At 37.7% G+C, this 25,244-nt stretch overlaps 2 protein-coding genes across 3 annotated transcripts in view; one reads left to right on the top strand and one right to left on the bottom strand.

Annotated features, from left to right (window-relative positions):
• The window catches only part of LOC308639349 (olfactory receptor 4B1-like), a gene marked incomplete at both ends in the record, with an annotated part of 70,573 nt that extends 53,573 nt beyond the window's left edge, over positions 1–17,000 (top strand). The window contains one exon of one of the 2 annotated variants that reach the window (XM_081277618.1): positions 16,210–17,000. In XM_081277618.1, coding sequence (XP_081133744.1) covers positions 16,210–17,000 — 791 coding nt within the window. The remainder of the gene's footprint in view (positions 1–16,209) is intronic. The other variant, XM_081277617.1, reaches the window with a different exon arrangement.
• Positions 17,001–22,536: 5,536 nt separating this feature from the next.
• LOC308641807 (olfactory receptor 4B1) lies at positions 22,537–23,469 on the bottom strand (the record flags this gene model as incomplete). The annotated part of the gene is made up of 1 exon (XM_081280397.1): positions 22,537–23,469. The coding sequence occupies one exon, from the start codon at positions 23,467–23,469 to the stop codon at positions 22,537–22,539; it is 933 nt and encodes a 310-aa protein (XP_081136523.1).
• Between the last annotated feature and the right edge of the window lie 1,775 nt (positions 23,470–25,244).

Genomic DNA, 25,244 nt, shown 5'->3' with positions numbered 1-25,244 from the left:
TTAGGAGGAAGTAAATGAAGAGAGAAGAAAGTAGGAAATGAAGAGGGCTTTTTGCCCCTGCCAACTGGAAATGAATACAAGAAGAATAAATAAGAGAAGTCTGGGTCACTTAGTCTCCCTGTGCCTCTCTCTCCCTCAATGATAGTGGTCATAATCATGAAATATGGCAAGAATCTCCTCTGAAAGAGATATTCATCCATCCATTCATTCATCCAACAAATGCTATTGAGTTCTAAGAAGTGCCAAGCTCTTCTAGGTACTGGAGACTTGGCGGTGAAAAAAACAAAGTCCCTAAACTCATGGAGGTTACAACCTTCAAATCCCCTCTAGGACATAATGGAGGTAGAGAAAGAAAATAAGCAAATGAATTCAATATGCAACTTTGATAATAAATCCACAAATCTTACCAGATCTTTAAATAACTAATGTCAATACCCCTCAAATTAGTCCCTGAAATTAAAAGGAAGGGAATGCTTCCAAACTCATTCTGATACCCAAACCAGAAAAAGATACTGAAAGGAGATTAAGCTACAGACCAATATTTTTATGAACATAGATTTAAGTCATCCATAAAATATTAGCAAATCAAATTCAGCTCTACCTTAAAAGGATTATATAACATGATAAAGTTGGTTTTATCCCAGGAACACAAGGGTGATTCAAAATATGCAAATCAATAAATGCAATACACCACATAAATAGAATCAATGACAAAAGTCACATGGTCATGTCAAAAGAGAAAGAAAAGATTCAACAAAATTCACCACCCCTTCATGATAATATATATATATATATATATATATATATATATATATATATACACACACACACACACACACACACACACACACACAGAGAGAGAGAGAGAGAGAGAGAACTTACCTCAATATCATAAAAGGTATATATGAAAAACCAAAAACTAGCACCATAATGAATAGTGAAAAACTAAAAATGTTTCTCCAAAAATTAGGAGCAAGACAATGATGTCCATTCTCATCACTCCTATTCAATCCAGCACTTTAATTTTAGCCAGAGTAATTAGACAATGGAATGAAATAAAAGTGATACAAATAGGAAAGAAAGAAGTTGAATTTTTTCTATTTACAGATGATGTGATCTTAAAAGAGCATAAAATTTCCATTAGATGACTTCTAGAACTGATTGACAAATTCATAAAGGTATCAGGATATAAAATTGACATGCAAAAATCAGCAGCTTTTCCACATACCAACAATGAATCTGCTGAGACAGAAATCAGGAACATGATCCCAGAATTCACAATACCTTCAAAAAATAACACAACACCTAGGATTAAACCTAGCCAAGAAGGTAAAAGACCTCTATTCTGAAATTTAGAGAACATTAAAGAAAGAAACTGAAGATGCTAGAGGATGGAAAGACCTTCCATGTTCATGGATGGGCAGAATTAATGATGTTAATTATTAATATTAATATTATTAATATTACCAAAGTTTACCAATTTGATTCAGGCCATCTCCATCAAAATATGGATGACATTTTTCACAAACTAGAAAAAACAATTCTAAAATTCATATGGATGAGCAAAAGACCCAGAATACACAAAGCAATCCTTTCCAAAAAGAGCAGTACTGGAGGAATCACAATACCCAATATTGTGGAGCTAAGTTATGGAATCAGCCTGGGGTCCAAACACAGATGAATGGATAAAGAAAGTGTGGTAGATACACATAGTGGAGTTTTATTTAGCCATGAAGAACAAAATTATGTTATTTGCAGGAAAATGGTGTCTTTTATGCTAGTAACATGCTGTTTTAGTTACTATGGCTCTGTACTGTTTGTGTACTGGCATAAAAAGACACCTAGACCAATGGAACATAATAGAAGACACAGAAACAAACTTACACAACTCAGTCATCTATTTATTTACAAAGGGACTAAAGGAAAGACAACTTCTTTAACAAAGGTACTGGGAAATTGGATAATCATATGGAAGAATGAAACTAAATCCCTACCTATCACCCTGTAAAACACTAAACTCAAAATGGATCAAAATGTAACTATAAGACCAGAAGATTTGCAACTGTTAGAAGAAAATGTAGGGGAAATACTTCAAAATATAAGATCAAGCAAAGACTTCCTGATTAAGATGCCCATACATCAGGAAATAAAGGAATCAATAAATGGAATGGCATCAAACTAAAAAACTTCTGCACAAAAAAAGAGAGAATTAAAAGAGAAAAAAAGGCAATCAAAAGAATTTGAGAAAATCTTTGCCAGCTACTTCTCCAACAGAGGATTTATACCCAGAATATATAAAAAGTTCAAAATATTCAACATCAAGATACAAATAACCCAATCAATAATGAACAAATGAACTGAGCAGAGCCTTCTCAAAAGAAAGAAGTTCAAATGGTCAATAATTACATGAAAAAAAAGATGTTCAACATCTTTAGTCATCAGGGAAATGCAAATAAACACTACACTGAGATTCCATCTCATTTCCGTTAGAATGGTAAGCAGTAAGAATACAAAGAAAATATAGGAACCCAAGAAAGCTATTTGATTAAAATGCTTTAATTTTAACCTTGGTAATTACTATAATAATTATTTATTGCAGTACCTTTGAATATTAATTGTATATTTAATTTTGTGATGCATGTCACTGACATACCTAACCGCTAAAAGATGATATGATAATAGACTAATCACTAGTGCCTACTGATGTATGAATTGAACACTGGCACAAAAGGTGATTTAAAAAGAACAAATAATAATAAATGTTGATAAGGATGAAAGAGACAAGGAACTCTTATACTGTTGGTGGAATTGCAAATGATTGCAACCAATATGGATATCAGTATGGAGTTTCCTCAAAAGACGAGGAGTGAACTCCTCAGGACTTACACAAAGTAATTAAAGTCAGCATATTTTAGAGATACAGACATACCCAAGTTTATTGTAGCACAATTCCCAGGAGCTAAGTTATGGAATCAGCCTGGGGTCCAAACACAGATGAATGGATAAAGAAAGTGTGGTAGATACACACAGTGGAGTTTTATTTAGCCACGAAGAACAAAATTATGATATTTGCAGGAAAGTGGATGGAACTAGAGACCATTGTTTAGAACAAAATAATCAAACTCAGAGAGAAAAGTTTCACGTTTCCTCTCATACGTGGAAAATTCGAAGGAAAAAAAAAAACAGGGGGGAAAGGACCTCCAAGGAATTAGAAGAAACTAGTAGGGTAAAGGCAAGGGATCAGGAGGAGGGAGAAGGGGAGAGTGGGGAAGAGAGCTGTTGGGTGGGGAAATTGGTCAAATCATGTTTTTATGTATGTGCAAATATGCCACAATGAAACTCACATTTCTGTATCATTAATAAGCATCAATTTTTTAAAGAAGAACACATTAAGTATAACAGGAAAAGCTGGTGGGTACCATTTTATATAAAGGTAGTAAGGACAAACCATCTCATGTGAGGATCTCTGGCTGTTGTCTTGTCAAGAATGAAGGGCATAGGAAATACAGGAAAACCAATTGGGAGATCATTACAATAGTCCAACCAGGAGACTGGTACTACAGAAATGAAGATTTAAGAAGTGGTCAGATTCTGGACACATTATGAAGTAGAAGTAACAGGATTTGTTGATGTCTTGATTGAAAAAGAGAGAGGAATCCAGGATACCTCCAGTGTTTTAGATTCAGCAACCATTTCATAAGACAAAAATGACCATCGTGAAGTAGGGAGCAGGGAAGGTCAGATTTCAGTTCTGGGTAAGTTCAATGAATTTTCATTTCAAAAATCCCAACTAAGTTGTTGACTGGAGAGTCGACTATCTGAATGAAAGTTCAGGGAAGAGGTCCAAGCTAGAGCTGCCAGTTTGAGAGTCATCAACACCGGAATGTTACTGAAAACCACAGCATTTGGTGGGAGGTCTTTAGAGACTGAAAGATAGCACAGTAAGTGGCCAGTAGGAAAGAAATCCAGGGTTAAGGTTTCATGGGAAATAAGGGAAGCTATTATTTCAAGGAGGAAATGGTCAGTTCCATCTATTGCTACAAAAGGTCATTCTATGAAGTGGCTAATCATGAGGCAGGAATTCACACAGACCTCAAGTCCACTCCTGAAACAAGGGTAGAGACAGCAAGGGGGAGAGCTGACTGGCTATAGTCTCCAGCCACCCTGGCACCTGTGTCGGGGGTTGGGGTATGAGTGGGTGACCATGTGAGAGTGGATTAGAAGAGATGGTTAGGAAAAGCCTGAGGTTAGAGGAGGTCAGTCACAGGACCATGAGGACACTAGGACAGCATCAGTCTTGTGCCAACTCTGAGTGACAGCTACAAATTTGAAGCAGAATTTAACACTTGAAAGCCTGTGGACCTCTGCTGTCCGGTTTGGTACCCATATGTGACTATTCAAATTGGAGCTTGCTAAAGTCTAATGAAATTTAAAATGCAGTTCCTCAATGTCACATTGCAAGTGCTGAATAGCCACTCCCATATTAGATAGCACAGTATGGAACATCTCCATCAGTGATGCCCTTTTTACCTCTGTGCTTGGTGATTTGATGTATACCTTGCTATTTTTTTTCTCCTCTATTATTTGCATTTCAACCTACATCTAAAAGGATACAAATAATTAATGTGAGCAATTTACTACAGCCTACCAAGCTTCCTTCCAGAGTTGTTTAAGATTCATTTTCTAAATAATAAATTTTTTAAACTGTGACAAAAGTAATCATTAAGAGTTCTCAAATGCTAAATGGTATATTTAGACCATTAATATTTCTGTGACTTGTGAAGACATTTTTCAATTTTTTACAACCTTTCCTGGTCCTCAAAACAGTAAAAATGCTTCATTTAATTCTATGTTTTTTCAAGTGAGACAGTAACAATGTGAGTAATTAGCTCTCAATAGACCTACCACCTCTCAACCCTCAGTAGGCAAGATAATCCCAAAGAATGTTCACTGTTTCGTTAGAGAAGACATTATCAGTCTGTGCAAGTCCAAGCTACTCAGAGTTTCTTAATGGTGTTCAGTCTCTCTCTCTAAGACCCCTATCTCAGCCTGCATCCTAAAATCCTAGCACTCATTAATGCAAACAAGGTACCCAGAGAATAGGACAGTGCCTCGACTGTGTTCAGTTTTGTACCAAGTGTTTTAAAATATAAATTAACAGGATTTTAAACCATTTACAATAAGAGATGATGTTGAGGTCTTTTCAAAGTGAATATCCACTTAACACACATTAAATTAATACCATGTTGTGTCAGGTACTGTTACACACTTGAAACCAATTAAGCAGAAAATAATGTTTAGCCAAAAAAAGTCTCAAAACACAAGGATTGGACTGCCAATTAGGGCTAGAAAGCTTTGGAAATAGAATCAAAAGCTATTCTAAGTATATCTACGGGGGGAAAAGAGAACAATATGTGAACAGGGATGTAATTATTAAACAAAAATAAATTAAAGATCAACACTAATGACAATGATGATGATTGTGTATTTATTGAGTACCATTATCTCTATGCTACAGTCTTTTTCTTTAAATATTTTTAGTTGTAGATGAACACAATACCTTTATTTTTATGTGGTGCTGAGGATCAAACCCAGTGCCTCACACATGCTAGGCAAGCTGTCTACCACTAAGCTAAAACCCCAGTCCGATGCCACAGTCTTTTTAAAAGCATTAAAAACATGTTATCTTATTTAATATTCAGAATAATCTTATGAAGTTCATACTACAATCTTATTAAATTTGTACAAAAACAGCTGGTAACAGAATTTAGGTAACTAGGATCTTGGAATGTGACTGACAGGCAATTGAAACAGGGTATTGAAATTCAGAGACTGAGCTCTTACAATTTTTACAGAAAGCAATGTGCTGCCCACCATGGCACTGCTCGGGAAGAATCTGTGAGAGTTGATTTATCAAGGATCGGGCAGAGGCCTCAAGGGTGCTTACTCAACTGGTGCTTATGAAGCACGGACTATGTGCAAGATATTTGGACCTGCCAAGAAGAGGGACAGTGGATCATTCTGCCCTTGGGAACTTTCAGTCTAATGAAAAAGAAACACTTATAAAACAATTACAATCAAATTGATGGGGCAATGATGTCATGTAAGTGAAAAATGACCTTGGGAATCAGATGATATTCTACCCAAGGAGGATGAAGGTCAGAGAAGGCCTGATGAGGGAGATGATTATCACCTAGCCCATTATGGTTTGGATCAAGGAACTGTCCCCTGAAAAGCTCAGATATTAGGTGATGTAGCAATGTTAGATTATGAGAGCTATAACACGATCAGGGGATTAAACCATCTGATGAATTAATAATCTGAATGGACTACTGGGTGGTAACTATGTACAGGTGGGTTGTGACTAGAAGAAGTAGGTCACTGGGGGCAGGGTTGGACTATCTGGTTCTCTCTCTCTCTCTCTCTCTCTCTCTCTCTCTCTCTCTCTCTCTCTCTCTCTCCTCTTTCTCCTTTCTGATTGCCATTTGGGAGCAGCTTTCCTCTGCCATGACCTTCTGTCATGATAATCTGCCTCATCTCAAGGACCAGGTCAACAAAGTGAGCCAGCTGATCATGGACTGAGACCTCTGAAACCAAGAGCTCAACATGAACTTTTCCTCCTCTAAATTGTTCTTGACAAACACTTTGGTCACAGCAATGAAAAGCTGACTGATGCAGTCTAAAAGATGTGTACGGAATTTTGCATATGGAAAAGAAAGGTAGTCATTCTAAGCTGAACCAATAGCATTTTCTCAGGGATTAATAATGGTCATCCATGGGCATGATGAATGGGGATTCTAAAAGAAATGAGAAAGGCGAGAATGCAGTTGCTATGGAAGACAGAATGGAAGTTCCTCAAACAACTAAAAATTGATCCACCTTACAATCTAGACATAACTTCCATATATATCTAAAGGAATCATAGTCAACATGCAATAATCAAACCTACATTCTCACATTTGTCATGGCACAAGTCACGATAGCCACGTCTTAGAATCATCCTGTATGCTCATCAGCAGATGAATAGATATGTCTCTCTCTCTCTCTCTCTCTCTCTCTCTCTCTCTCTTTCTCTCTCTCTCTCTCTCACACACACACACACACACACACACACATACACACACACACACACACATACACACACACACACAAACACACTCTGGTGTATTATTCAGCCATAAAAAGAGTGATATCATTTGTAGGAAAATGGATGGAACTGGAGATTATCATGTTAAGTGAAATGAACCTGACTTAAAAAGACAAGTATCATGTTTTCTCTCAAATATGGAATTTAGAAAAGAAATTTAAAGAGGAATGACATGAAAGAGAAGGGGAAGTATTTTTAAAAATTTTATTGTTGCATTATACTTATTTATACCAGTGGGATTCATTGTGACATATTTATCCATGCAGATAATTTGAAGAGTTTCATTTCCCAGTACCTTCCCTTTCCCTTCCCATCTCCCTCCCCTGATCCACTTGCTCTACTCTACTGTTCTCCTAGAAGGGGAGCTATTGAGGAAGAGGAGGGGAACTGGGAGGAAGGAGGAGAGAAAATCAAGATGATGGACATGATCAAAGTATGTTATATGTATATATAAAATAGTCACAATGATTCTCATTATTTTGTACAATTAATATGTCCTAACAATTATAATAATAAAAATATTGCATGCTTATGACCACTATCATCTATAGAGAGATGAAGACACAGAGAGACTGGGTAATTTCATACATAAATATTATGCATAAATATATGAATGTGAGAATAGGAAGATAAGCTAGGCAAATGCAGTCATTTTATATAGAAGTAGAAACAGGGGGGAGTGAGAAGTGGGGAGGTAAAACACCATGACTATAGTCAGATGGTCAACTACTGAACCAGACCCAGTGCCCAGGGACCATCTTTCTCATTGTTATTATTATTGCATTTATTTTCAGTAGGCAAGTCTAGGCCAAAAGCCTGTTTCTGTCCTAATTTCAACATTCTTCTTTTAATTCTTTGTTATTGAGTATAAAAATTGTGTTAATTTTACCAAGTAATTGAAACAATTGAGTCTTTCCTGAAGTCATAGGTAATTTGTCAAAGTTTCACTGTAGAGAAAAGAAATTCAGCAGGGGAGTTGGTCCCTTGGTTATAGCATGTAACTTAATTTATTATAATAGTTCAAAGCTCTCACCATTTAATCACAACCTTTGGACTTTATGTGGGTGGGTAGGATTTCTACTTCAAAACAGGATCTCAAGATCTCTGGGTTTGATATTCCCATGGCTTTGTTGTTGTTGTTGTTGTTGTTGCTTAAAAAATAATTATAAATCCAAATATTAACCCTGAAATAGATCTTCTGATTAGTTCTTTCTTTGTGATTATCTTAGACACCATTTTTTTTGTTTTGTTTTCCAAAAGCTCTCAGGACAGCTGGTGGCTTGTCCTTGGGGATGAACCTTATCCTTCAATTGCAGTAGCAACTCCCACCCAATACCATCAGAAGACAGCCTAAGTTGGAAATGACTGGAGTGTGTTTTGGGGAAGACAACCTCTCTTAGCCTCTCTCACCTCATCTATGAAGAGAAGGGATACCTCTGTAAACTCTTTTCAGTACCACCCTTAGAGTGGTTTAGCTGAGGCTTTGTCTACTGGGTTCCTCAGTGAGAAATGTGCTGGATGGTAAGATTAGCCCAGAGAACTTATTTGCTGAAGTGTCAGAATTTTCAGGGAGGGATCCAATGCTCCCTCCCATCCAAGTTTTCCCCAAACCAGAATAGGTCATTAAGTTCCAGCAGAGTGGCTAACTTCATGCTGAGACACTTGAGTATATTTGAGATCCATCTGGTCTATTTCCTTGTTCCAAGGCAGAACAAAGCCACACCAGCTCTGTTGACCTAAAGGTAGATAATGTGACTAGAAATGAGGTGCAAAATTTCTAAACAGCTGTAGGGTGTTGGGTAACTTAAATTTTCTCTTACAGCCATAGGAGTTCATGTGTGAAATGAGGGTATCAGGTATGATGATCTTGGGTGGGGTAGGGAAAAATAAATTAAATTGATAATTTTTATTTCAGTAAAATATGCACAGCATAAAACTTGATACTTTTGAAAGCCCCTTACATTGTTGGGTTCTGTGGGCATTATTTAGCAATTACAAGGGAGAGCCATGATTGGGGTAGAGATTCCACTATTTCACTTGGGTCAGTCATAAGAGTGCATCAAGACTCTCCTGTCTTTCTCTGGGTGTTGTCCGCATCCTGTTATTATGCTCTGGTGTGATGCACAGCAGGTCCCCTGACATATATTCTACTCACTGGTGTGTTGGTTGTGGCTTCTATCTATGCTGATCACCTTTCCACTCCCTGGTTTCTGAGTGAGGCAGCATTGTGGGGGGAAAGGAAACATTTCTCACCACTATGTTGGAGACATGGTGGGAGCAAGTAAATGGGGATGAGGGGTGGCAGACAGAGGAATGAACATAGGAAAGATGTGATGGAAAAGGAAAGGATAGCTTTCAAAGAGGAAGGCTATCAGGTATTCCCCCTCTTGGGATGAAACCTAGAAAACCTGGACTGTTTGTAATTTTCCTCTTATCTCTGAGTGATTTCTCAGATTGTTTAAGGTACACTTACTTAATTCCTCCAATGGGTCAAAAACAGATTGAGTTTATGTAGGCAAATAAAGGTACTTCCGGCTTCTAACAATCTGTCATATTTCATTTGAACCTTTCACTGTTGTGTTAGTTATATGGCCTATTCCTACAAATGATACAGCATTACTCTTTAAAAGGCACAGAATCTTAGCTTGGGCTGCATAGTTTCATATCCTGGAAGCACTGCTGTGTAACTGTAGGAAATTTGAGTCTCTTCTCTGTTTCTGTTTTTTAATAAGAAAAAAGTAGGACAAATAATAATATGTATCTTATAGTTTTGTTATGAAACATAAGTGAATTGACGCATACATAGTATGTATAAATATGTAGTATGTAGTAAGCACTATGAAAATGCTAGTTATCACTATGAGTCAAAACTGAAAATAAAAATAAAGATTTAAGAAAAATATTTTAAAATGTTGAATAATATGATAATGTTTCATAGTAGAAAATACAGACACAGAAACTACATTCACAGAACAATCTATTAATTGCTTAAAAAGAAGCACAGTAGAGTACTATAAGAACCTTATGTGGTGAGTTTCTTCATGCAATCTAGAAAGAAGGAAGAGAAGGCATCCTGGTTTAGGAAAAAGCTGCATAGTGTTCTTCTGGGGAGGAACAATAGCTTGCAAAGGCATGTCATAGTTCAACAAGAAGGTGGAACTCCCTGCTAAGCATATTAGGACGACTGCTATGGAAAATGAGTGAGTCTTATTCAGTGTTATGCAGAGAAATGACATGATCAGATTAGTAGTTAAGAAAAATGACTAAAGTATTTTTCCCAGTTTTCTCAGAGAAGATTCATATGCATTGGAGTGGTTATGGTGAGCCTCACTAAGCACACTGGAGTATTCTGGGCTTGCAAGACTGGCAGATTTGAAGGGATAAGGAGAGGGCATTTCGGGTGAAGGGAGGCTCTGTGGTGGGAATGGGCAGGGTGGTCTTGTGGGCTGGGGAGAGGACCCTGACTTGAATAGAAGGGAGTTGAAGTTGAGTGGGTAAAAGGGTGAATTTTTGAGATGGCTCAGAATGTGAAAGTCACTAAAAGTGAGTAATACGGGGTTTCCCTGGTGATTCTTAAGTCATGGAGTGATTTGGAGAAAGAACAGTGTGGGTGACAATTTTCTAGGTGGAGTGTGTGGGATGGAGAGGGCCCATCTGGAGACTAAGGCTTTGGCAATTTAGGCATAGCTGACTGTGAGAAAGGGGATGGCAGCAGGAATGGGCACAAAAGGGCACCCAGGGATGGTGGTGCAGTGGTTAAATTAATGGGATGAAATGGCCAGTTGGGTGGTGGAAATGAATGGAAGGCACAAATCGTAACTGATATAGAAGCTAGAAGGCTGGGCAGCTAGAGCACAACAGAGTCACCCAAGTATCAACAACACTTGCCTGTTGATCTCTTGAGACCTCACCACTTAGTCCCATCAGCTGTAACCCTAACTTCTGTCTGCCCTTTCCCTGGGCTTGTGCGTGAGATGTGTTGAAAGGTGATTTCTAAGGATCTCACGAATTATACTCATTCACTGACTTGATTTTCCAAGCAGATGAGTTATTCGTAGTGATTTGGGGTGCCTGGTAACCCATCACTGCCCTTCGTGGTCAGGGCACACAATAGTGATGAACAATGCTGCTTGTGTTGACCATGGGTTTCAACGTGATTATTCTGCTGAACTGATCTTTTCACAAACCATTAGCTCTTGGTTAAAAAACTTCTTTCTGCTTCCATGAATGTCTGATTTCCTTTTCTTCCACCAGGTGCCACTCCTCTTAATTCCCCTGTAGCAGACATTCTGTCTAAAACATGAAACAGCTATGACTCCTTTATGGGTAGACAGAAAAGCCTATACTCCTTTATTGGTAGACAGAAAAGCCTACACCTTTGATATATATTCGGGTTGTTTAATTTTTTCTGCTTTAAACCAATTAAGAGAGATATCATTTTAGGACTTTTGAGAAACTTAACATATCTCTTCCTTATATGAATGCTAACTAATTTGGAAATAAGTCACTTTGGGAAAAATATAGCCTTTGTTACTGATTATAAAGACAATTATTGAGATGGTGGGTTACATCAGTCACAAGGGACCTTCCTAAAACTCATCCCAGAATTAGGTAAACATGCACACCCAGTCATGGCACCACTGGACCCACCCAACAGAGGATCCAGACTGCACCCCAAAGACAGAGGCTGGGCAGAAAGTGTGTTCTCTGCTGCATTTCATTTAAGAGAAGAAGGATAGTGGAAGGGCCCACCTGTATGTGCCTAATGTCTCTTGAATGGTAGGAGTAGGCAGATAAAATGTGTCTGGAGGAAGAAAGTCATAGAGTGGGGGTGTGACATTGAGGTTTTTGTTTTGTCTCCAGTAAGTGGAGCCCTCTCTCTTCTTCCTGGTTACCATGTACTGAGCTTCTTTCCTCTGCTGAATCCTTCCCCCGTGACGTTCTGCCTCACCCTGGATCCAGAGCTATGGAGTTGACCAACCATGGAACCAAACCTCTGAAACTGTGAGCCAAAGAAAACTTTAGCGCCAGATATGTTGGTCACAGCAATACAAACTGACCAAATTCCCAAAAGACAAATTGGTACCATGAGTGTGATCAATGCTGTCACTAACCTGGTCACATGGATCAGAAACCTTTGTTTTTGGTTTGAGGACTGAATTTTAAAGAGTTAAAGATACAAGTCGGGCTGGGGTAGTGGCTCAGAGGTAGAGTGTTCACCTAGCATGTTCAAGGCCCTGGGTTCAATCCTCAGCACCACATAAAGCAATAAATAAATAAAATAAAGGTTAAAAAAAAAAGATACAAGTAGGGAAAGTTTTAGAATGGGTGATTCTGGTGGAAGCTCAAAAGACCAGAATGCCAATAGGACTATGAACACTACAGACTGGTTCATGAGATTTGGGAGAAGGAGGACTCTATTGGAAAGTGGACTAGAGCCATTCATGTTACATTCTGACAAAGAAGTTGTCTATATTGTCCCATATCTTGAGACATGAGGCTGAATTTAAAGGTAACAAACTAATTTGTTGGAGGAAATTTCAAGGAAGCACAGCAGTCAGGTAGTGCTATGGATATTGCTGGTAGCTTTTAGCTAAGGTTACTGTGATAATCAGGAGAAGAAACTTGCAGTTTGGACAGAACAGTGCAAGTAAAACTTGGGCTGAGATAGTTGTGGTTGTTAAAGACAATTAGAATCTCTAAATAGGTGCTAAGTAGTTTGCACACAAACAGTAGGAATGGTGACTTGAGGACATCTCAGGAATTGGCAAGAGGACACCCATCCCAGGTTCAAGGGTATAAAAGTAATAATTCCTCTGAGAAAAGACTACAGGGGCACACTGCTTGCCCAGGATGGCTAGGAAGTTGTCTCACTGTGCTCAGTCACCCAGACATTTAGAAGCTTCTGCAATGAGGGTTCCAGGAGGACTGACTACTATTTGAAATGGTGGCAGACCTTGACATCAACCATGTGGTCCTCGTTCTGCAGCAATGCAGGATGCTGGAGATAGGGGGTCATGAAGGCGTCCACTGATATTTCTAAGGAAGACCTGGGAGGCCAGGAAAAGTGTAGCAGAGTTGAAAGCTCTGCAGGTAGGCCCCAAGAATGTAATTGTGAGGATGTGAGAATGAATCCAAGGCTACCATGTGGAGAACCCTAAGATTAAGAGATACCAGTAGTGTGGAACAAAGCTGCAGGATTCAAACAGGAATGAGCCAAGCAAGAGACCATGTGGGCTGCAACCAGCAAGGTCATAGGGGAGGAGCTACATAGGCCTTTTGGAGAGAACAACACAATGCTATGTGTTCTAGATGCTGGTCATAGGGTACAGGACTCAGCTGAATTTTGGTCTTTCTTTGGTCCCATCCCTTCTCTCTATGCCCTTATTTCTCCCTTGTCAATGGCAATGTTTCTATGCCATTATGTGTTGGATATATGTGACTTGCTTTTATTCTCTACAGGGGAAAATATCCATGAGTTTGTCTTCAGTCTTTGAGGAGACTTTGGACTTGGATTTGGGGGTAATAATGGAACAGTTAAAGAACTATATATGTAGTGTGAAATGGGCATGAGTTTTTTAAGGCCAGGGTGGAATGTTATGGTTTAGATATGAGGTGTCTCCCAAAAGCTCATGTTTGAGATGATGCAAGAATGTTCAAAGGTAAACAACTAGATGAGATTCCAAATGATTCAGAGGTTAACTGGGTAGTAGCTGTAGGCAGGTGTGGCTGGAGGAAGTAGATCATGGGGTGGGGGGAATTATTTGGGGATTTATATTTTGTCCCTCATGAGTGGATCCTCACTCTTCTTCTTGATTACCATGTCCTGAGCTGCTTTCCTCTGTTGCATTCTTCTATCCTGATGTTTTGCCTCAGTCCTGGGCCAGTGCTATGGAGTTGACCAATCATGGACCAAACCTCTGAAACTGTGAGCCAAAATAAACTTCTTCTCCTCTAAGCTGTTCTTGTCAGGTATGTTGATCATAGCAATGAAAACATTTACTAAAACAGTTTAATAATGGGCTTTTCTTAAGAAATAGTTCTTCTTTGAAGTGTTTGCTGATTTTCAATGTGCATATATTCCCAGCTCAGATGATTTCAGGCTACCTAGGCAACACTTCTGAATGTGGATTGGAAAAAAGGTGCATCCAAAGTCAGTCTGAGGTGTCCCACACATCTATGCCTCCAACACTTAACCAGTGCCTTCTGGGATATGTTATTGGAGGTAGAATGTATGTTTATATTTGATTTACACTATCAGTTTGCTATTCAGTATGCTTTTACTGATCTTTAGTTCTGCCATAGAATATGAGTCTCACACCAACCCTAATGTGCGCTAACTTATCCTCACTAACTTTCCAAGAACCATCTGTTACTTATATTAAAAGTGGTATTTGTTATGTTTTGTGGATATTTGTTTGATTATTCATGAAGCTGAATGTTCTTGCATATGTGTATTGATCTTGTTACTCTTTCATGATTTTCCTGTTCATAACCTTTGCTCATTTTCCACCAGGATGCATGAACATTTCTTATAGATATGAAAGATTTTTTAAATAGTGGACTTTGAGTCTTCTCATAAATATTTTAGCATTTTTCTGATTTTATCATTTGAATAATGACTTTTTTATGCTTTTTTGACTTTCTTCAAAAGTTTTAGGTTTTTTATAGTCAAATATTATCTACTATCATTTATGTCAGATTTCTAAAGGTCTTTCTACCTCCATATTATTATCACCAAGTCCTCTTTGTGTTTTTTTAAATTTTAAATTTTTATTTTTAATTCTTTAATTCATACTTTTTTTGATAGGAGTGAAAGTCTGGTCATCAAATTTCATTTCTTCCCCAAAGGGCATAGCAATTGATTTAACATCATATCTTGAACAGTATATCCTATTTATACTTTTATATAATTAATTCTCATACATAATTTTCAATTTAAAAACTTACATAATCATCTTTCCCTTAGTCTTTAACTTGTAGTCACTTTAAAAAGCAACATTTGAAAGGAAACCTAACATCATTAATCTCTTTTAGTATGTTTTAGTGGTTTTAGAATTTTTAATGCACATAACTTTGGAAAAATTTTGTCATATCACATAGAAAGATCACTCTTGATTTTTCTTGACAACAAAATAGCAATGAAACAATGCATGTATTTTTAGATTAGGAAAATTTAAATTAGGAGGAATTAGAACATAAGTCATTGAGTTTTGTTATTGAAAAACATGATTAAATCTTTTGTGTGATGGATATAATATGCTTTTCCATTAATTCACTTGTTGTTTAATATCCTTCAGTAGATTTTTATGGTTTTTTCTTTATGTGCATTTCACATTTTAAAGCTTTTGTATTTTAAAAATTTCTTACCAATTGGACATGTAATATTTGTCAGTTGTGTTTTCTAATAGTAATTTAATTTGAACTCTCTTGTTGCTAGTAGTCTAAAATGCTTATATTACTTTATTTTGATTAACATATCTTAATCGTCCATTTTAATGGAGTTCATTGTGATATTTAAACGCATGCATACACTGTGCACTAATCAAATCCAGTCGTCTCCCTACTCCATTTCCAATTTCCAAGTAATCACTATTCTACATTAAGGTAGAATCTTTTTTTTTTCTTTAATTTCCACATATGAGAGAGATCCTGTGGTACTTGTCTTTCTGTGTCTGATTTAACTGAGTTTTGTTTCACCCGTGTTTCCATCTTAGGAATTTTGCTTTCAGACACAGCCACCAACTCAAACTAGCTTGGACAAACAAGTATTTACTTGAGTAATAAGGGGCTAAATGAATGGTTGAGTAATAAGCATGTAGTAAACTGGTTTTCACTCTCTAAAGTGGTACAAATGGGATGAGTTTGTGTTACAATCACTGTTTTTTTTATTGCAGGCATCAAGCACACTTGAACAGAATCCATGGCCAGTGCAAATAACATGACTGAGTTGATTATCACAGGCCTTTTCCGGGACCCAAAGGTGCAGAGACAATTCTTTGTGTTGTTTCTCCCCATGTACCTGGCCACGGTGGTGGGTAATGGCCTCATTGTTGTGACAGTCGGTGTTAGTAAGAGACTACACTCCCCCATGTACTTCTTCCTTGGCTACCTGTCCCTGGTGGAGATCTGTTACTCCTCTACTGTGGTCCCTAAATTCATCACGGACTTACTTGCCAAGGTCAAAACCATCTCTCTGAAGGGCTGTCTGGCCCAGATCTTCTTCTTCCACTTCTTTGGGGTCACTGAGACCCTACTGCTTGCCGTGATGGCCTATGACCACTACGTGGCCATCTGCAAACCCCTTTACTACACAGCAATCATGAGCCGTCCTGTGTGCCACCGTCTGGTGGTTGGTTCCTGGCTGGGGGGCTTTTTCCACTCCATTATTCAGATTTTTATCACCATCCCACTGCCTTTCTGTGGTCCCAATGTCATTGACCATTATTTCTGTGACCTTCATCCTTTATTTAAGATCGCCTGTTCAGACACATTTGTGGTTGGCATTATTATGTTCATCAACAGTGGATTGTTCTCTGTATTCTCCTTCCTCTTCTTGGTGTCCTCCTACATCGTCATCCTGTTCAACCTGAGGAACCACTCAGCAGAGGGGAGGCACAAAGCCCTGTCCACCTGCGCCTCTCACATCATGGTGGTCATCTTGTTTTTTGGACCTGCCATCTTCCTTTATATGCGGCCCTCATCCACCTTCACTGTGGACAAACTGGTGGCCATGTTCTACACGGTCATCACCCCCATGCTGAACCCCATCATCTACACACTAAGAAACGCAGAGGTGAAAAATGCCATTAGGAAGTTGTGGGGCAAAAAAGTGAAGTCAAGGATAGAATAAAAGTGCAATCTGATTTCAGTCAACCATGAAGGAGTAGAGCAAAAGTTCACCTGTTATTCATTTTGTTGTATTTCTAATGAGTTAATTTAACTCCATGGTACCATTTAAAACCCTGTCATAGCTATCTGTATGTGGTACTGTGTTCACATTGGGATGCTTTCCATGTCTTCTCCAATAGTCAGCACTTCAAAGTGTTTAGAATTTAGGAATGGATCATGTGAAATGGAATTTCACCCAGTCACCTCTCAGCAGTGTCACCGTGGCTGTATTCATTTCACCTCTGAGGTTAACATGTAGTGGTAGGGGGAATTATCACAGCACTTGGAGACCAAAGTCCATGTTTTGGCCAGTTCTCCTTATCGGTGTTATCGTGGAGGAGTCCCAGGAAGCCATGTTGATATTTGACTTGTTATCTGTGTTCATCTCTATGCTACATGAAATTGAGCAGCCATGACAGAGGCTGCATAGTCTGCAAAGCAAAAATATTTATTATCTACCTTTACAGAAAAAAGCCACAGAATCATGTTTTGTTTTCTAAATTAAAACTTTGCAGATCAATGGTTTGATGGTGTTTTCCTAATTCTATAACTGCAGCACATGGATTGGTGCCTCCTTGGCTCTCTATGTTGTCATCCTAGGATGCAAGATGCAGAATGGCAGCTGCTTCAAGCTTCATATCTTCTTCATATGAAGAGTGGGAAAGGCCCATTTCTTATTTTGAGAAATAATTCTGAGAAATGTTTCAGCAAAATTTGAGGGTTTTTTTTTTTTTTAGCAGAAAGAGGTCATGAGGTCACCCTACATGCAAAAGGAGGCTGGGAAAGAGAGCATTGGGAAATGATGTTGGGATTACATGATGGGCTTAGATGAGGCAGAGTTTCTGCCCTGACTGGGCATATTGCTATTAGAACAACCTCAGGGTCTGCCTTGATGGAGGGAGTGCTGTCCATAGGAGGTTTGGTAAGATGGTTTCTTGGAGATTGGTACACCTGGGCATAGCAAGGTAGTTAAGATTTGACTCTGTCACCAGATTGACTGAATAAAATCCAAATCTACCACTGAATGACTAGATAACCTGAGATAAGCATCTTTGAAATACTCCATGATTCTGTAACCTTGTCCTGGAAATTGGAGGCAAAGAGCAGGATGGTTGTCCTAACGTCACAGTTTTCCTAAGAGCAGACCCAGTTTTCATCTCCCTCTGATGGACAGAAGGCAGAGCTGGGATGTGAATGCCTGGGAGTTGGGAATCAGGGACAAACTACCCTTAGAGTCCTTGAGGACAGAGAATGGATCCTATTTGCATATGTATTCCTGTACTTAAGGTCTGGGGCCAATTCACTGCAATTTCATTCCTCACATTGCAATTTGCTAATGTGGGTGAATTACCACATAAGTAATGTCCTGAAATTTTGATCTATCAAAACATGTTTCCATCAACCCTTTATAAAACTTGTAGTTCTTATGTCTTGTTGAGGTCAATAATGAACAATGTATTTGTGGTGCAGATTTTATGGAGTTTGAAACTTTTTGTGTATCTTTGAATTTCTTGGAAACAGTGAATGTAAAAGGATTAAATATACTCTCTTTTGATGAGTTTTAGTATCAGTCAACTGCTGTTGCTATTTCTCTTCACTCTTGGTTTTATTTTCTCAAGCAAAGAATAGTATAGTTCCAAGTATAGAAGAGGAACATTTCACCTGGGCATGATTTCTCAAGTGTTACCCAAACTTACTTGGGTCAGACTGAGTTTCAGCCTCACTTCTTCACCCCAAATCTTGTGTCTGTGCCCTTTTCCATGTGACTTTGCAGTTGGCACTATGACAGATGATAGACACTCAATTGCTGCTGAATGAGTAAGGTCAAGATTGTGTCAACATTTGTCTTCATCATTTGGGAAGGGCTTAAGTCAGATGTGTGGTCCCTTGAAGTGAGAGGATTTTATTATTGAGATATAACTAAGACATAGACATAGAAGAGGTATTCACACATTATCTCACAGTAAAACAATACCAACTTTCCAAACTGTGTGGATATACCTGGAAGGCATATTTGGATTTGTTAATATTGTAATTGATATGCCTTATATTTGCATAATACCTTGTTATTATTATTCCAAAGCCATTTCACATCTATTACTTCACTGGAGTCTCATGGAAATCCTGTGAAGTCAATGAAATATGAATTCATTATTCCTAATATATAGTTTTAGAGTCCAAATGTTGTTTAGGTTAGGTTTTGCCTGCAAGGATCAGGATCTGAAACAAGATAGAAGTAAATAAAATAAAATAAAAAGATTCAGAGTAGAAACATTCTCTTTATCATGTTTCTCCATCCTTAATAACTTCCATTCCAGTGTTTACCTCATGGCCCCAGAGAGCTGTTGGAACTCCATTCCCAATGCCAAGTTCCTGTCAACCTTATAAAGGAAGTAACCAAATCAGTACATATCCCCTCAAAGTTATAAAGAAGCCTGGGTAATATAGTTTTTATTTTTTCCAGGTGGGCATGTGCTCCAGTAATACTTGGACCCACCCTCTTAAATACTGCTCATTTCATATCTATCCCTTTGACTGTATCTTTATTTGTTAAGAATGAATGACAATGAAAATATGGAAAAATACTAATATTTGTGGAATTTGGATTAAAGGAAAATAGGCATTCTTTCTACTTTTCAACATTTATGTAAGTCAAATTATTTTACAATACAAGTTTTAAATATTTTGCAAATTAAGGGGAAAACATTGTACAATTTGCATTCTTTGATTTTTTTGTGAAGACAGATGTTCTAATGTTTTGTTTTTAGCCTTATTTACAAAATTTTTAGAAATTAAAATTTTAGAAGCTTACAGTTTTATAAATTATAATTATGTATTCTACTGATTTATTCCATTAGTTTTGTATTTACAATATCTTATTGTAAATTCATATGTTGCCTTAAAATTACTTAAAATTTTAATTTAATTAGTGCCCAGGTAATATATTCATAAGGTTTGAAGAATAAACAAAATGAACAGGTACACAAGTGAAAAGTTTCTTTCCATTCTTGTCTCCATTTATCCTCTCATTGTCCTACTTTTCTCAGTTTCTTATATTTTTTCAGAGTTTCTTTAAGCAAACGCATGTATAGTAGGTGGTTTCTTATTTATCTCCACCTTTTATGTAAATAATAACATGCTATATAAAGAGAGATAAAACTTGTTTACTGATTTAACAATGCTCATTGGAGATTTTTTTTAATATTGATACTAGGAAAACTCTCATTTTTTCTTAAGTTTCATGGTATTCATTGACTGGGTGTACCATCATATACTTAAGTAATCTATTGATGTAACAGGTGATATAGCAATGTACAGAGGTGAAATGACTAGATTATGAGAGTTGTAAACTCATAGTGGATTAATCCATTTTGTGGATAAATAATTTCAACAGACTAATGGGTGGCAATTGTAAGCACATATATTGTAGCTGGAAAAAATAAGTCACTGTGAGCTGAATCATATTTGTCCCTAATTCCTTTTCTGTGTCTCTGTGAATCTGTCTCTTCTTCCTGTTTGCCATGTGGGGAACAATTTTTCTCTGCCAGGCCCTTCTGCCATGATGATCTGCCTCATCTTGGGTCCAGGGCAATGGAATGAGTCAGCTGACCATGGATAAAACCACTGAAACCATGAGCTCATAATAAGTTTTCCTCCTCTAAGTTGTCGTCAGGCACTTTGATCACAGCAGTGGAAAGCTGACTAATACAATCTGAAAAATGTATAAAAAGGAAGGTGAAGTCATTTCAGGTAGAACAAGCAGCATTTCTTCAGGGATTAATAATGGCCATCCATGGGTATGATTAGCAGAGACTCCAAGGAAAATGAAGATTTCCTGGGGCCTTACAACCACTACTCACCTACATTCGGAACTAGTGCCTACAGGAGAAAGGGAAAGATCCTCAAGGCCTCTAGCACACCCAGGATGCTGCATCACTCTTCCAGGGAGGATGCATGCATTTCACCTGATCCTCAGAAAAGGTTGGTGGATGCAGTGCAAACTCAGTGCCACTCCGTGGAATTCCAAAATTGGCCAATTCTGTGATACTCTCTAAATTGTGCGCAATGATGTGAGAGGGTGAGTGACATGGAGACCCCAAGAGGTGAAACAACAGCACAGACCCAGACTCTCATATCCCTTCAACAAGAAATACTAACAAGCATTTAAAAAAAAATAAATGTGCCATGGCGAGTAAAAATAAGGGACATGGTTCTAGATTGAAAACACATGGACAGTATAACCCCCACCTTCATGCTCTAATTGGGGCAGTAAATATTGTCTAACATTCTATGATTTCTACTTCTAGATAAGGTAAAAAAAATTCCTTTTTATGAATAAATTTGACTTCACTTTTCCCAATTGATAAGTACAACTGATGCCATTTTGATATTGTTTTTGTTTATCAGTGTTGGACACCGTGAGACATCCCAATTCTACCTTGTGAGTCAACATGTCAAAAGAACTCTAGGGACTTTTCTGATGACCATGATCACATGGCTATGGTATTAGATGCCAAGAGCCAGCAAGAAGAATTGAACATTTTAAAAATACTCTTGTCCATATTGGAAGAGGAAAAAAGATTTATACTCTCATACCCAAATATGCCCTACTAATTCCTGTGGATGATCTTCTTTTATGTGAAGTATAAGTTGTTAAAATGAAGGATGTTGAACAAAGGGAGAAGGAAAGAAAGGAGGGAAATTACAAAGGGAGGGAGGAAGGGAGGAAAAAAGGAAAGGAACAGATTTTAAGCAATGATGTCATTTTTAAATACCTTTATTTTATTTATTTATTTTTATGTGGTGCTGAGGATCGAACTCAGGGTCTCTCATGTGCTAGGCAAGCGCTCTACTGCTGAGCCACAACCTCAGCCCAAGCAATGAGCTCTTTTTAGCAATACAGGTAGATAGAAGAAATAGCTCCTAAAGTTCTATCACACAGTACAATGGCTTTCAGTGACACAAATTATTTTTTCAGTGACACAAATTAATGAATATTTCATGGATAACAAGTAGAGACAATGACAGCTTACCCAACACAAGAAATGATAATTGTCTGATCTTATCTATATATTTTTACCCTAATTTGAATGTTACACGTTGTATACATATATTGAAATGTCACACTGTCCCCCACAAATATATAAAATTGCTATTGAAGGAAGAATAAAAGAAGAAAAGGAAGCAAGAAAGTAATTTTAGCCTACAAAACATTCATCAAAATATTATTCTTGTATTTACATTTGATTTGTCCCTCCTATTACCCAAACCATTCTATTATTGGATATCAGAGAATCACCAAGTTCCATGAGGTTCAGCAAGAATATTTGACCTCTGTCCTTGGACCATTATACCAATATACGAGGGAGTCCTAGTTACTAAGGAGAATTGTCCTAGCAATAACATGAAGTTCTTATATTTGTTGTTGCCATTCTTGAAAATCATACAAAACTTAAAATCCATTCCAAGAAAGACAAAAATCATACACATATTATTTATCATGTCCCCATCCCTGAGTTCTCCTTTCTGGACCACAGCTTCCTTATGGCAAATTTCACCTCTGCGTTTCTGAGTGTGTAGATGATGGGGTTCAGCATGGGGGTGATGACCGTGTAGAACACAGCCACCAGTTTGTCCACAGTGAAGGTGGATGAGGGCCGCATGTAGATGAAGATGGCAGGTCCAAAAAACAAGATGACCACTGTGATGTGAGAGGCACAGGTGGACAGGGCTTTGCGCCTCCCCTCTGCAGAGTGGTTCCTCAGGTTGAACAGGATGATGATGTAGGAGGATACCAAGATAACAAGGGAGAAGATGGAGATTAATCCACTGTTGGCCAACACAACAACCCCCTCCACAAAGGTGTCCTTGCAGGCTAGCTTGAATAAAGGCTGTAGGTCACAGAAATAGTGGTCAATCATATTGGGACCACAGAAGGGCAGTGGGATGGTGATGAGAACCTGAATTATGGAGTGGATGAAGCCCCCCAGCCAGGAACCAGCCACCAACATGTGACACAGTTGACGACTCATAATGTTCGTGTAATGAAGAGGCTTGCAGATGGCCACATAGCGGTCATAAGCCATCACCATAAGCAAAAGGATCTCAGTGACCCCAAAAAAGTGGGAAAAGAAGATCTGGACCAGACAGCCCTTCAGGGAGATGGTTTTAACCTTAACAAGTAAGTCAGTGATGAATTTAGGGACTATCGTAGAGGAGTAAGTTATCTCTACCAGGGACAGGTAGCCAAGGAAGAAGTACATGGGGGAGCGCAGACTCTTACTGACACTGACTGTCACAACAATGAGGCCATTGCCCACCAGGGTGGCCAGGTACACAGGGAGAAACAACACAAAGCACACTTTCTGCACCTCGGGATCCTGGAAAAGGCCAGTGATGATTAACTCAGTCACGTTGTTTGCACTGGCCATAGATCCAATTCAAGTGTGCTGGACATCAGATAGTGAAAAGCCTGCAATGGAGCAATAATTTTTAGCTCTGATTCAGCTCATTTAAGCACATAAGACAGTGTAAACCAATCTATAATAGACTCTTCAGTAAGTACTCATTTACCATTAAATATTAGCAATGTAACACTTTGTATTATTTTAATTTATTTAATTTTACTAATTTTAAGTGGAATTTAAGAGCTATAGTCATTTTCCCAAGATTACACAGAAAAGTGGTGAATTCTGGGACTCAGAACCAATCTTTCTGACCTTGAGCCCAGACATCTTTCTCATTCACTGCAAGATATTCTGAATGTGGGAGCCATTGAAGTAAATAGCCTATATTTCTATTACCTATCTTGCATTTTGATAGCTCTTCCTCTTGGGGAATCCCCCTGATCCACTTCTGGTCCTGTGTTCCTTGTTGCTTTCATGTTTGCTCTAGGGAATATCTTTGTCCATTTTCTGTTGTTATACCTGGATGCCTTAGACTGGGAACATCATAAAAATTAGAGGTTAATTAGTGCACAAATCTGCAGGCTGTAAAGTCCAAAAGTGTGGCCTGGGTCTCTGCACAGCACCTAGTGGTGGCCTTCTCTGTCGCTCATGGCATGGTAGAGAGCATCACATGGTGAGCACAGCAAGCATGCCAAAGACTTCCTTTTACAATTCTTCCTCAATTGTCTATTAATCCATTAACCCATGAATGGATTAAACCATTTATGAGCACTAATAATAATAATAATAAATAATGAGCAAAATAATGAGAAACTTCAAATGGAATCACTGATTAGAAAGCACAACTGAAAAATATTGTGTGTATAACAGTAAGAAACTTTTTATAAATATAAAGCACTAGAAATGTAAAATACCCAGAGAGAAAATCCTAAAACTCTAGTGAAGAACATTAAATAATGTTATATTAAGGCAAGAGAAGACACATGTCATCACAAAATAATTTATGAAATCATGTTTTTAAATAGTAAAAGACAATGTAGGGAATTGCTTCAATTCTCTGTGAATTTCAATTCTTCTTTAATTAATCCCAAAATATGTATCCTCAACTATGATCCAATGAAATTTCTTTCTATAATTAAACAAAATTATGCTAAAGTTCATCTACAAGGAAAAATAACAGCTATAATTATACTAAAAAATTAATGAAGTGTTTGTCCTTCAGATATTATTGTTTTTTGTTTTATTTTGTTTTGTTTTAGTGGCTGTATTTAAAGAAGTTTAATAATGGATGAGAAAGAAATAATTATATAATTCTCAAAAACTGACATGATGAAACATTTGCCATAGCCAAGTATATTTAAGAAAGAATGCTCAAAAGATAATAGAGGAACAATTGGTACAACCTTTAGGGGAAATGTATATTTGATGACCAACTATATACTACCATCAAAATAATTCCAAATTAAACATTTAAGAATGAGAATTTAAATTATTAAAGAATAACAAGTAGAATTGGTGAATGTGATCATAATTTGATAGTACAAATGCCTCTAGAACTTGGACATAGATGCTAGATTTTTGACTACACACACACACAACTTTTAAACAGCAAAAATTTGTGCATAAAAAAGGTCTTATACAAATGATCCAATGGGAAAAGTACTCAATGTATTTGAAAATACTCAGTAGTTCCAACATATAAAAATTTTCTAAATCTATAAGAAATAGATGTGCATGCACAATTTATAATAGCAAAGTCATGGGATTAGTTCTGGTGTCCATCAACAGATAAATGGATA

The sequence above is a fragment of the Spermophilus citellus genome (assembly GCF_964194105.1).
Source record: "Spermophilus citellus genome assembly, chromosome: 2".
Lineage (NCBI taxonomy): Eukaryota > Metazoa > Chordata > Mammalia > Rodentia > Sciuridae > Spermophilus > Spermophilus citellus.
This window is presented reverse-complemented; position numbering and strand designations above follow the sequence as displayed.